Source organism: Sparus aurata, chromosome 8 (genome assembly GCF_900880675.1).
Source record: "Sparus aurata chromosome 8, fSpaAur1.1, whole genome shotgun sequence".
In the NCBI taxonomy this organism is placed as follows: domain Eukaryota; kingdom Metazoa; phylum Chordata; class Actinopteri; order Spariformes; family Sparidae; genus Sparus; species Sparus aurata.
The window spans coordinates 18,756,253-18,768,846 of record NC_044194.1 but is presented as its reverse complement, the minus strand read 5'-3'; the positions used below and the strand labels follow the sequence as shown (position 1 = coordinate 18,768,846).

Genomic DNA, 12,594 nt, shown 5'->3' with positions numbered 1-12,594 from the left:
TAAAACACAAAAATAAGAATCTTTACCATTTACAGGAAGTGGTAGAATGTGTGTGAGGAGAGGTGTCAATCAAACATGCAGCTACAGCCAGTTAAACTTTAGAGACATCAAAACAGTTTTCCTGAGATTTAATACTTTTTAGTTTTGCACCATGCAAGAAAAGTGTGGATGAAAAGTACACTCAAAAATTTGCAGAATTTAGTTGCAGTTGCTGTCTGTTATTGTTCCACTGTGAAGACACCAGATAAACAAAACCTGCCTGAGTCAAAGGGTAGTATGGAATAGGGACACAACACAGCAGTATACAGTCATGTGAACAAGCCCTTATTGACAGTGTTACATTCTAAATACACAGTATACAGCTGAGGCCAATAGGAATGTTGTCATTTTTGCACATATTTGGTCATAAATATTAAATTACTCAAGTACTGGACTAATTAAACTGACATTAGATGAAACATCTTAAAAATAATTTGATTAATTTATATTACGAAAGATGCCAAATCCTTTGCCAAACCATCTAGTAGATGTTGAGATATTTTACAGGTTTAGTGAAAACTATGACCAGCTAGTGGTTCAACAGGAAGAGTCAGAGTGTCATGTTTTTGGGCTACATAAGAAGAATTGATTTTATGTCAACAAAGACATTTGGCTTCATCTTCTGGGGACCATGAATGTCTGAACTAAAAAATAGGTCAGAAGTGGCTTCCTAGCTGCAATTTATTGTTGTTACTTACAGAAATTTGGCAAAAAAAATAAATGTAAAGGCTGTTTTCATGCGAGTCAAGCAGCGTTCTAATTTCAAAGTATTGCTGCAAACTATTTATGATAAGTTTTCCAAATAGACAAGAACTCATGCACTATTCATGTTTGTGTTGTAAGCTTGGTTATGCTGCACTGGCTTTCAGTAGAATAATCAGGTCTGTGCCAACCCCCAGAAACTTCAAATGTGGTTCGACGGTTAAAGTGACATTTACCGGAAATTCTTGCACACCAGCCTGCTCTCCAAACAACAGTTGAGCTGACATAGATGAATACTTGAGGTCACCGTACTGAGCCTGTTCCATTGCAGTGTGATCTGCTTCCTGCTTCCTGCTTTTTTGTTTCTTTTTCTACAAATGTGTCAATTTCCCTAAGTTTCATTTCACTTGCAACTTAGAAAACAGCAGCATAACAATCCCTGCATTCAATGCATCCCTTAGCGTGATGTCAAGGGAAAATGGCCACAGTGTGAATAATTATGCCATGTTGAGTTCTTGAAACGAGGAGAATTGGGCTTAGAAAGTCCTTGAAAAGTCCTCATTGATCAAGATGCATCTCACTCTATACCATCACCCATAAAAAACAAGTAAACCTGAATTCTAGAAGGCCGTTTAAAAATCATCTGAAGTGACTCCCAATATTTTCGGTTGACTTGAAATATGTCAGATGAGGAAAATTTTAAATACAGATTGTACAAACTTTTCAGGACATTTTCTTAAGAAAGCAGAAGTCACGTACCCCTCCACCCCTCAAAAAAACCAAGAAACCTCAAAAGGGAAATCAACACACACCACTCGCAGAGACATTTGAGTTCTTGAACGCCTTCCTGCAGCATGCACTCCAAATTACAGTTAAGATAACAATGATGAATTCTGCAGGTTACCCGCGTGAGGCTGTTCCCTTGCAGGGGAGGTATGATGGGTTCCCTGGACAGCCTGGAGGACCCGCAGTGGTTTAGTACACCACTGTGAACATCAGCTCTGAGCCCCCCAAGGACCACATCATCTGGTCCCTCTGCTGCTTTGTCTACTCAAACCCCCTCTGCCTCGGACTGGCGGCTCTCATCTTCTCAATCAAGGTGAGTTTGTGGGCTAATCTGTCACATCAAGAAAAGCAATAAAACAGTTTTTGAAAAGTCCAAATGGTTTGTGGAAATGTAATTGAATTCATCTTTAATTGTAGAGGGCCCACGTACATTATTAAACATAAATGTTGCCATTGGATGCATTGTACCAGAGTTAGCTCAGAGCCTATTTATCTGCAGTCCCATGGCAGGTTATAATGAAAACTTAGTTATAGAAAATCACTAGAAAAAATTTACTATAACAAACACAGCACAAAATACAAAATACACACACAAACAAAATATGTTATTCAATTTAAATGCAGTGATATAAGAATGTTTCAGTTTGTTTTTGAAGCTGCTGACAGAATTGCACGTCTTCATGTCATCTGGCAGAGTGTGACACCGAGTCGTGGCTTTCACAGAGAAAGCGGACTGCCCAGAGGCAAAGTTCCATATGGGTACAGAACAATCTGTGGAAGATGTTCTTGTGGATTTTGTGGAGCAAAGGCTAAGAAATAACGTCATGGAGGTGGTGCCGAACCATTTACGATTCTATGCAGAAGACACGCATTTGAAAATAGTTTTAAGTTCTCAAAGCTCAGAAGATGATGCTTCTCTAAAATCCTACAGTGGCGATAATTCATTTTTCTTTGGTCCAAAACCTTCAAGGTTTGTTTATACAGAGATTCCAGTGGTTAAAGCGAAACTCTCGCCAAAAAGCAACCGAGGCTTTATTTGGGATTGAATATGAGTCAAACAGGCACGCTTGAGGAGCGGTTCACCATTATTCTCCTGCCTGTCAGGTCGCACTCGGGGATCAACACTTTTTGTCTGGCATGAAGGCGACGCGCAGGAGCGCAGCAGCAAACGTGTAGTTCAACAACCTTCTTTTTCATAAACTCTGCGGACACGAACAATGTTCTCAATGCTCTTGTTCATGAGTAGAGACCCTAGTGATGCTACGAGCAAAGTTTCATGTTGTGTCGAGCCTTCTTAGTGTTCTAAAAATAGCGATTTTGATGCTAGCATGTCTTGCCCCGTGCACTCCCGTTCAAAATTAACGTGCCCAAAACCGAAACTACGGTAAATCTTAAAAGTGCCTCTTTCGTCGTAATGCTTTCACACGAAGGTTTGACTCATATTCAATCCCAAATAAAGCCTTGGTTGCTTTTTGGCGAGAGTTTCGCTTTAAGTACATTTTCCCAGCTTGTACCCAACCTGTCATGCAATAGGACATATGGGAGAGAATCATAGTGTGTATAAATGTCTTGGCAGCATCCTTCGAAAAGACAGTCTCTGAAAATTTGTTTTGGGTATGTTAAGGCTAAGACTTGACTAAAACGTGAATAATGATGAAGGCACAGCCCTCAACAAGACCATGATAGGAGTTTTGAGAGGACAGTGAGAGGGATTATGAATATTGTTATCTATGATTTTAGATGTTTTCAATGCTTAAAAAAATACAAAAGATGTGAAAAAGGACAAGCACATTTTTGAAGATGAAGAATTAGGTAGAACATTCAAAAACTATATCTGTGGAAAGAGAGAATGGATGGAAATTATTCCCCTGATGTTGTGCATTAATCTCTTTTAAAATTGTTGTGATTTGGTCCTCCCAGGCTAGAGACCGGAAGGTGGCTGGAGATCTGGAGGGTGCCAGACTCTATGCCTCCACTGCCCACTGCCTCAACATCTGGGCAACTGTCCTGGTTTCCATCGGAGTCCTCATGTAATCATTGTTGTAGTCGTAGGGATTCAGCTTATGAACGGATACAGATACAACTCCTACAACCCCTATTATAGGGGGTGACTGGAAGTTGTCTCCTGGCTTGTTTCTCTGCTTTATGCTCATGGCGGAATTCATAACTTTGTATACATTCTTACTTAAATCCTTGAGCAGACAATAATTTGATTTCCATTTGTGCTACAAAAGTCTGAAATGGAAATAATGGAGTCATTAATGTTTCCTCAAATTCTCTCTGCAGTAACGCTTGAATGTCAGACGTTCTTATTAAATTGAAATATACTATCTACAAAGCCTGTGTCTCAATTATTTTAGAACAGTTTCATACTTCAACACATAAAATAAATACATAAATAATTTGTCTATTCAATAACTCTTTGAGATGTACATTGTAGTATCATTGTCCACAGCTACCTTTTCACAGTGTTACCACGTAAGGGCGGATATTTAATTTCACTGGGGCTTAATAAACCTAGAATATTAATCAAGATCAATTTCTAAAGGTTACACCGAAGGTAGGCTGATTAATAAGTGCGAGCATATTTCATTGGCTTGAATTTAATCAACTACACGATAATATTACGGTTGACACAGCTTGTTTTACAACAGTAAAGCTGTGTGGAGCCAGTTTATGTTTTATTTCAGCTCTTTTGATTTCTAAAACAAGCGTATGTGCCCCAGTAATGTTTTGTTACAAAATGACAATCTTTACCATTTACAGGAAGTGGTAGAATGTGTGTGGGGAGAGGTGTCAAACATGCAGCTACAGCCAGTTAAACTTAAGAGCCATCGAAACAGTTTTCCTGAGATTAAATACCTTTTATTTTTGCGCCATGCAAGAAAAGTGTGGATGAACAGTACACTCAAAAATTTGCAGAATTTAGTTGCTGTTCACTTGCTGTTTGTTTAATTTTTGTTATCGTTCCACTGAAACTAGATTAAAAAAACTTGCTTAGTGTCAAAACAGCAGTATACAGTCATGTGAACAAGCCCTTATTGACAGTGTCAAATTTTGGGCTACATAAGAAGAATTGATATTATGTCAACAAAGACATTTAGCTTCATCTTCTGGGGACCATGAATGTCTGAACTAAAAAATAGGCCAGAAGTGGCTCTCTATCTGCAATTTGTTTTTTTCTTTTAATTAATTTGTGTTACTTTCGGAGCCCTGGAAGTGACATGGATGTTTTTTTTAATTAATTTTTTTTTTTTTATCTCGCACTCGTAATTCATGCGCCTTTTGATGCAATTAAACAGTGCAGTCGGTTAAATGCAGGCTTATCATCGTGTATCGGGACCATCTCATAATTTGAATTGATTAATTAATTAATAATAATAATGTCTTATTGTTGTTATTGTGTAACAGGTATTTTGATGATCCACGATGAGTGTCCAGGTGTAGGTTTTATCATCTATTATGCTAGCCATGATGATGGAGGAGTTGTGGTGTTCTAATATTCGAGATCGGTCTTTTTGAGGTTTTTGGTCTTGTCTCGTCGGTGTCGTTGTTAGAGTGACACGCCATCCTGCACACAGTATGGAGACGACATACTCTGTGCAGGGTGGCGTGGCGTCACGACAGGAGGAAAGCGGCTATGCCAACTCGTAGTAGACGATTTGAGGGGGGATGCGACACCGTCCCCTTAGATAGCAAAATGACCAAAATGCACCCCCCCCCCCTTGTTATCCTGACATCAGTCTCCATCCGCTAGCAGAAGATAGTGTGTTACACATTACAAGTGGCCGCGATCAGCTCCGGAGCACAGTGGAGTCAAGCCGGGCACGGCTGCTTTGCGATTCGGCTGCCTGGTTTATTTTTCACGAAAGCCGCAGCAAGCTGCACAGAGCAGATCGCGCCAACAGGAAGTCAGAGACACAGGAACGGATTAGAGCATCCGGTCAATTTTTACAATAAAACACCCTGTGCAGAAGCGAAGAATTACCAGATCAACAAAGTCTGGCAGGCGATAGGCTCCGCTTCTGAAACGTGCCCGCTATGAATCTTGTTCTCTTCATACATTCATGGTATGATGCCGTGCGGAGGGCGGAATAAAACAGCAGACGCACATGTTTTTTTTCAGTAATTTTCAAGTTTTTTCAGAGATTAGTTTTTTCTGAAAGTTAAGATTAGTAAATTTGCTATTTATGTTCTAAAACTAAATGTTACCAAGTATTTTTAGTGTGTCTGTTCAGAACATGGTGGCTTATTTTTTTATGCTGGTTTATGGTTTAACCATTAGTGAGGTAGCTGTTACAAGTCCTGACACCAGCTGTTTTATCCCCCATTGAAACGCACTCTGCTGGGGTGACTTTCTCCATTCTGTATTTGTAGTTTTTGAATATGAGGTATTCAGACAATATATACGCTGATATTGATCTGTGATAGGTTAATATTGGCTGATAAAATAATGTATGGGTAAAATATAAAACACAATATTTCAAAAGAAAGCTCTTGGTCTTGTCTCGGTCTTGACCTGCAAATGTCTTGGCCTAGTCTCGGTCTCCTATTCTCTGGTCTCAGTAATGTCTTGGTCTGGGGGGCGCTGTGGAGCAATGAGGAGACAGGACGCGTCTCGCTGTAGCTCCTACAGATTTCACGTTAAAATTACATTTAAAACAAAACCTGTGTGACATCCGACCTACCGGTTACCGAATTTTTCATCATAAACTCTCCAAGTGCCCATTGCACAGCGGAAAATGCCGACGCGAGCGGGGAAGTCCTGGGATACGCCGAACGAAGATGAAGGCCCGACTGAAGCACCGGTCCAGAGTGAGGGAGAGGACGCGGCTCTGAGTACGCCGAGCTCGGACATTCAAGCTGTGTTGGCCGCCATAGCATCACTGCAAGCGGAGCTGTCCCAAGCTAAGTCTGACATTTGCGACAAAATTGACGAGAAGATTGCTGTTGTGAGTACGGCTTTGAGATCTGAAATTGCCGCTCTGAAAGCAGAAAGTGACGCCGCATTTGTTGTGGTAAATAGCCGACTAGACTCCCAAAGTGATGCACTGGGAAGTTTAGAAGCTCATGCTAATGCTACTTCTGATACTGTTATGGACCTCGAAGCTACGGTAAAACAGCTACACGGCCAAGTTGAACAGTTGTCAGAGAAATGTTTGGACCTGGAGGGACGATCCAAGCGTCAGAATTTGAGAATCGCAGGAGTCAAGGAAGGGGAAGAAAATGGCCAGAAAGTCAGGGATTTCGTGGCCCAGTTGCTTATGGAGGTTTTACAGTTGGATGAAAAACCAGTGATCGACCGAGCCCACAGAGCCCTGAGGCAGCGTCCCGGAGACAACGAGCCACCTCGGCACCTGATTCTCAGGGTGCACTACTGTCACGCGCTGGAGAGCATCCTGCAAAAGGTCATGGAATCCAAAAGTCTAACATATCGAGGGCAGCGAATCCAAGTCTTCAGAGACTTTCCACCAACTGTAGTTAAACGCAGAGCCGCCTTCACTCCGGCCAGGAAGTTGCTGCGCGACCAGCCTGGAGTCAAATTTGGTCTCCTATACCCAGCCAAACTGAGAGTGACACATAATGGTAAAGAGACCACATTTACAGACCCTGAGGAGGCCCGTCTGTATGCTGAGCGCCACTTCGGTCAGGGTGATACCTGAGGTGCACATCTAAGGGCATGGCCCATTCACTTCTGATAAAGACTGGAGGTAAATGACAACTAGACCAGAAGTATTGTTAAAAACCACCTATGGACAATTACATAATAACAACATAGCCACAACCATGGTAACAATATTACTTTGACAGAATGGTCACTGAATTTAGGAACTCAATGAGGCCTTGATATTATAATCAGTATTATTATTTCTGACTGCTATAGGCCTGGATTTCAGTCCCCCCCCCTTCCTATTACAATGTGAAATATTTTTATTTATAAAAAAATTTATTTAGTCTACTTATGTATTTATTTGTTTTCTGCCTGCATATCTGCTATTTCATTTGGTAGTTTGAACAATTTAAATGACGAACAATTACATTATTTCTTTGGATGTTATTGCGCAGCAGGGACAGCATGGCTTTAAGTCACTCAGAGGAGGGGACACCTTGTTAATCCTAGGGGTTTATGAATGAGTGTAAGCCCCGGAGTTTTGTGTTTATTTCAATAAGGTCTGCTATGACATGGAAGTTTACATATCTTTTCAATGCTGTTAATGGGGGATATTTAATCCCTTTTGTAACTGAATAGGTTTTGTTGGAATTTCAACGACTGTAGGGCTACTAGCCAGTGTAAGATTAAGAGTTCAACCACAGTTGGTTGTTAGAGTTTCTTCTCTGTTAGAGAGGTTAAACCACGCTTTTCTGATGTTTTTGTTTTTCTGTTTATCTGTGTCTTGGGTGGGAGGGGGAAGGGAATGGGTGGGAGGGCCGATGGAGTGTCATTTAACTCATAGCTATACATATCCAGCAGAGAGGGGAGAGAGTCTAGGGATGGATGCCTGCAACCACCCTACGTAATGCATAATAATAACAACAGGAGGGATGATATAACATTCTGCTCATGGAATGTTAATGGCGTTAACGAGTCAGTTAAAAGAGGCAAAGTGCTCGCCCACCTAAAATCCTTGCAGGCTGATGTCATTTTTTTGCAAGAAACCCACCTGAAGAACGACTTGCATGCTAGGCTCAGGTGTAGGTGGATACAACATATCTATCACTCCAACTTTTCATTTAAAACTCGTGGCACAGCCATCTTAATCCGTAGGGGGGTCCCCTTTAAACATCTGTCTACAATAGCAGATAAAGATGGGAGATATGTCATGGTTGTGGGGGAATTTCACTCTACACCTGTAACATTACTGAATATATACGGACCAAATAATGACGATCCAGAATTTTTCAAAAAGGTTTTAAATCTGATTCCAGATGTTTCCAGCACTAATCTAATAATTGGTGGGGATTTTAATCTAGTTTTGGACACTTATTTGGATAGGTCTTCTTCACAGAGGGTGGAATTTACCAAGGCCTCTAATCTTCTGAGATCTTATATTGAAAATATGAATGTCTTTGATGTGTGGCGGATTTCTAATGCTACTGGAAAAGAATATTCCTTTCACTCTAAAGTACATAATAGTTATACCAGGATAGACTTTTTCTTGGTGGATGGTAAACTAATGCCATTTTCCTACAATGCAAAATACCACAATATTATTATTTCCGATCACAGCCCGACATCGTTTTCATTACAGCTTGGCGAGAATGCACCTGCCCAGAGGAATTGGAGATTCAACCCTCAACTCATCACAGATAAAAAGTTCTGTGAATATCTGGATTCAAACATTAAGTTATTTTTTTAAACTAACGACAATGAAAACACATCCCCTACACTGTTATGGGAAGCCTTCAAGGCTTACTTGAGAGGGCACATTATTTCTTTTCAATCCTCTCTCAAGAAGCGTAACAAGGCAAAACAACTAGAAGAAATCCGCCAACTCGATATAGAGAACGCCCTGCGCCCCTCACTAGAAAAACATACAAAAATATCGACTCTTAAATTTAAACTTAACAAGATATTATCGGATAGGATTTGTAGAGCCTTTATTTTTACAAAACAGCGATATTTTGAATTCGGTGATAAACCACACAAATTACTGGCGAGACAATTACGAAAATTTGAGAATGACAGGACTATCCACAAAATTAAGTCTGGTTCAAGTGTCCTTACATCTCCCAAGGATATTAATGATAGATTTAGACAGTTTTATGAAACACTATACGCGTCTGAGGTTAACTCTGTAGGAGAAACAATGCAGACATTTTTAGATAAATGTGATCTCCCGTCACTGAGTCAAGCAGACCGCGATACCTTAGGAGCAGACATCACATGTAAAGAGCTGTTGGCAACCATTGGTTCAATGAAAAACGGTAAAAGCCCCGGCCCTGATGGACTCAGCAATGAGATTTATAAGAGGTTTGGGGGATTGCTGGTTCCTTACTTGCGTAAAATGTACATCCAGTCATATGAGGATGGAATACTGCCCCAGACGCTGACCGAAGCCACTATCACCCTCCTTCCCAAAAAAGGGAAAGATTTGGAAGAAGTGGGTTCTTACAGGCCAATTTCGTTATTAAATTCGGATCAAAAAATTCTAGCCAAGACATTGGCCAGAAGACTTAATGCATTTATGTGCAAGATGATTCACCCGGACCAAACTGGGTTTATCCCACAAAGAAATTCCTTCCACAACTTTAGACGTCTTTTAAATATCATGCACTCTCCCAGACTTCCCCAAAAGGACCTTATTATCCTCAGTTTGGATGCTGAAAAAGCTTTCGACCGGGTCGAATGGGCATACTTATTTTCGGTCTTGCAGAAATTCGACTGTGGTGATAAATTTGTGTCCTGGACTAAGCTCTTATACAACAGCCCCCGGGCCAGAATACTTACTAATAAAACTCTTTCTGATCCTTTCCGGCTGGGTAGGGGCACGAGGCAGGGCTGCCCACTTAGCCCTCTACTGTTCGCGTTAGCCATAGAGCCGCTGGCCGAGACTATTCGTTTGCATTCAGATATACATGGTTACAATACAGAATACACCAAGAATAAAATCTCATTGTACGCGGACGACATTTTGTTGTTTGTCATGCAGCCCAGGATAACAATTCCTTCAATTTTGGAAACATTTCAACTGTTTGGTAGTTTTTCCGGGTACAAGATTAACTGGGGCAAAAGCGAACTACTACCAGTACAAGTTGCAGATCAAGATTGGCTCAAACAGTTTCCTCTCAGAATAGCATCAGACAGTTTAACTTATTTGGGAATAGTAATTACCAAGAAGTTTAATGATCTCTACAAGGCCAATTTCCCCGTCCTGTTAAATAAGTTAGCAAATAATATACAATTTTGGAAAACACTCCCCATTTCTTTGCTGGGCAGAGTGAATGCTATTAAGATGATTTTTCTCCCTCAGCTACTTTATCTTTTTCAGAACCTACCTATTTACCTCGCCAAATCTTTTTTCATTAAATTGGACTCAATCATTCTCCCCTTTGTATGGAATTACAAGTCTCATAGAATAAAGAAGGACCATCTTTGTAAACACAAAACTAATGGGGGGCTGGCGCTGCCTAATTTTATTTTATATTACTGGGCCACTGGGATACGCTCTATGGCACATTGGTTAGATGACAACCCAATACCCTATGATGGGCTAGAGATGGAACGGGAAGACTGTCTACCCTATTCTATTAGAGCTGTTGTACTATCTCCCGTCCCAGTTAATAGATCTTGTTTTAAACATAACCCTGTAATTTATGCTTTAATTAGGATTTGGAGACAACTAAGGAATCATTTCAAACTTAAGGCAGTTTCATTTCTGCTACCTATAACTGCAAATCCCTCTTTCACTCCCTCAGTTCTGGATGAGGCCTTTTCCACTTGGAAACGATTGGGGATTTGTGTTGTTGGTAACCTATACATAGAGGGGACTTTTGCCTCTTTCCAGCAACTCCAAGAAAGGTTTAATTTACCGAGGAATCAGTTTTTCAGATATCTTCAGATTAGGAATTATGTCAGAACACACCTCCCTAATTTCGAGAAGGCAAGCCCAGACAAGATAGAGAGTTTATTTAATCTGTTCCCTAATCCACGCTACATAATCTCGCAACTATATGAGATACTACAAAACATGTGCCCTCCCAAGATGGACAGGATAAAAGAGGAGTGGGAAAGAGAGTTCGGAGCCCTGATACCTCCTAGTGTGTGGGAGGAGAGTCTGGAGCACATTCATGAATGTTCCATAAACGCCCGACACTGTTTGATTCAATTTAAAATATTGCACAGACTACATTACTCCAAAGCGAAGCTTCATAAAATATTTCCTGAAGTCTCTCCTTTGTGTGAGAAATGTGAGTCCATGGAGGCTACCCTATCTCATAGTTTCGCGCTCTGCCCCAAACTTCAAATCTACTGGCATGAAATATTTGATTTCTTTTCGTTGATTTTGGGGATTCGACTGGACCCAGATCTTAGTTTAATAATTCTGGGAACATCTGTGGGGCTAAGGAAGCTAAACAATGCACAACAACACCTTTTGGCGTATGGTCTTATAACAGCAAAAAAACTGATCCTACTTAACTGGAGGAAGAAAGAAGTCCCCTCATTTAAGCACTGGCTGACTGATTTGATAGAAACTTTACATTTGGAGAGAATCCGATTTATTCTGAAGGACAAGTTGAGGGATTTTGATAAAATCTGGCAACCTTTGATCTCTCATCTCGAAAGAGAATCCGATTGAGTCCCTAGTTGGATGCACTCCTAAGGGGGGTTGGGGGATGGGGAGGTTGTGGGGAGGGTATGCACTGTCGTTTTTTTTTTTTTTTTTTTTTGTGTGTCCTGTCCTTTTTGTTTTACCTGCTTTGTCGATGCAGGTCTCTGCTTGTTTACTTGTTATTCACTTTTGTCATTAGTCGTTTCTTTTTGTCAGGGATTACTTTTTCTTGCCTTTGGTAAAAAACAAGGAAACATAATTGTCAACTGTCAATTTCTCTATTAAGTGACTGGTTTCCAAATAAACATATTTGAAAGAGTAATGTCTTGGTCTTGTTTGGTGTGGTCTTGACTACAACACTAAGGAGTTGTCAAGGTAATAGTAGTTTGGTTATAATTGATTTATGAAATAACGTTGCAGCAGTGACTACTGGCAATCAGGACAAACGATTAACGATGAATGCAGGTGCATAGTATCATATTCATGTGAAAGTTATGACAGAAAACCTGAATTTACTAAAATACCTTCAGTTTTCCACGACATTCTCACACAGACCACATTCTCTCAGCTTTCACAGTAACACTTCACACGTTTGTTATACAACAGATATACTACTGCTCTTTATGCCACAAGGGGGCGCTGTTGTATAAGGCAGGTCATAGTCAACACGCGGCACGACAGAGGTCAGAGTCAGAGGTGGATTTCATCGTTTGATGTTGAGATTCAGTTCCCATCGGTCAGTTCGGCGGGAAGAATCGTTCATATGGTTCGTCCCCTCGTTCGTTCGGTTCATTTC

At 40.6% G+C, this 12,594-nt stretch overlaps 1 protein-coding gene across 1 annotated transcript; it reads left to right on the top strand.

Moving 5' to 3' along the window:
* Positions 1 to 544: 544 nt before the first annotated feature.
* LOC115586280 (interferon-induced transmembrane protein 3-like) lies at positions 545 to 3,861 on the top strand. The gene is given in 2 exon segments (XM_030425177.1): positions 545 to 1,840; positions 3,448 to 3,861. Coding segments are annotated over 2 exon segments (330 nt in total). The 5' UTR covers positions 545 to 1,624; the 3' UTR covers positions 3,562 to 3,861.
* Positions 3,862 to 12,594: the final 8,733 nt, after the last annotated feature.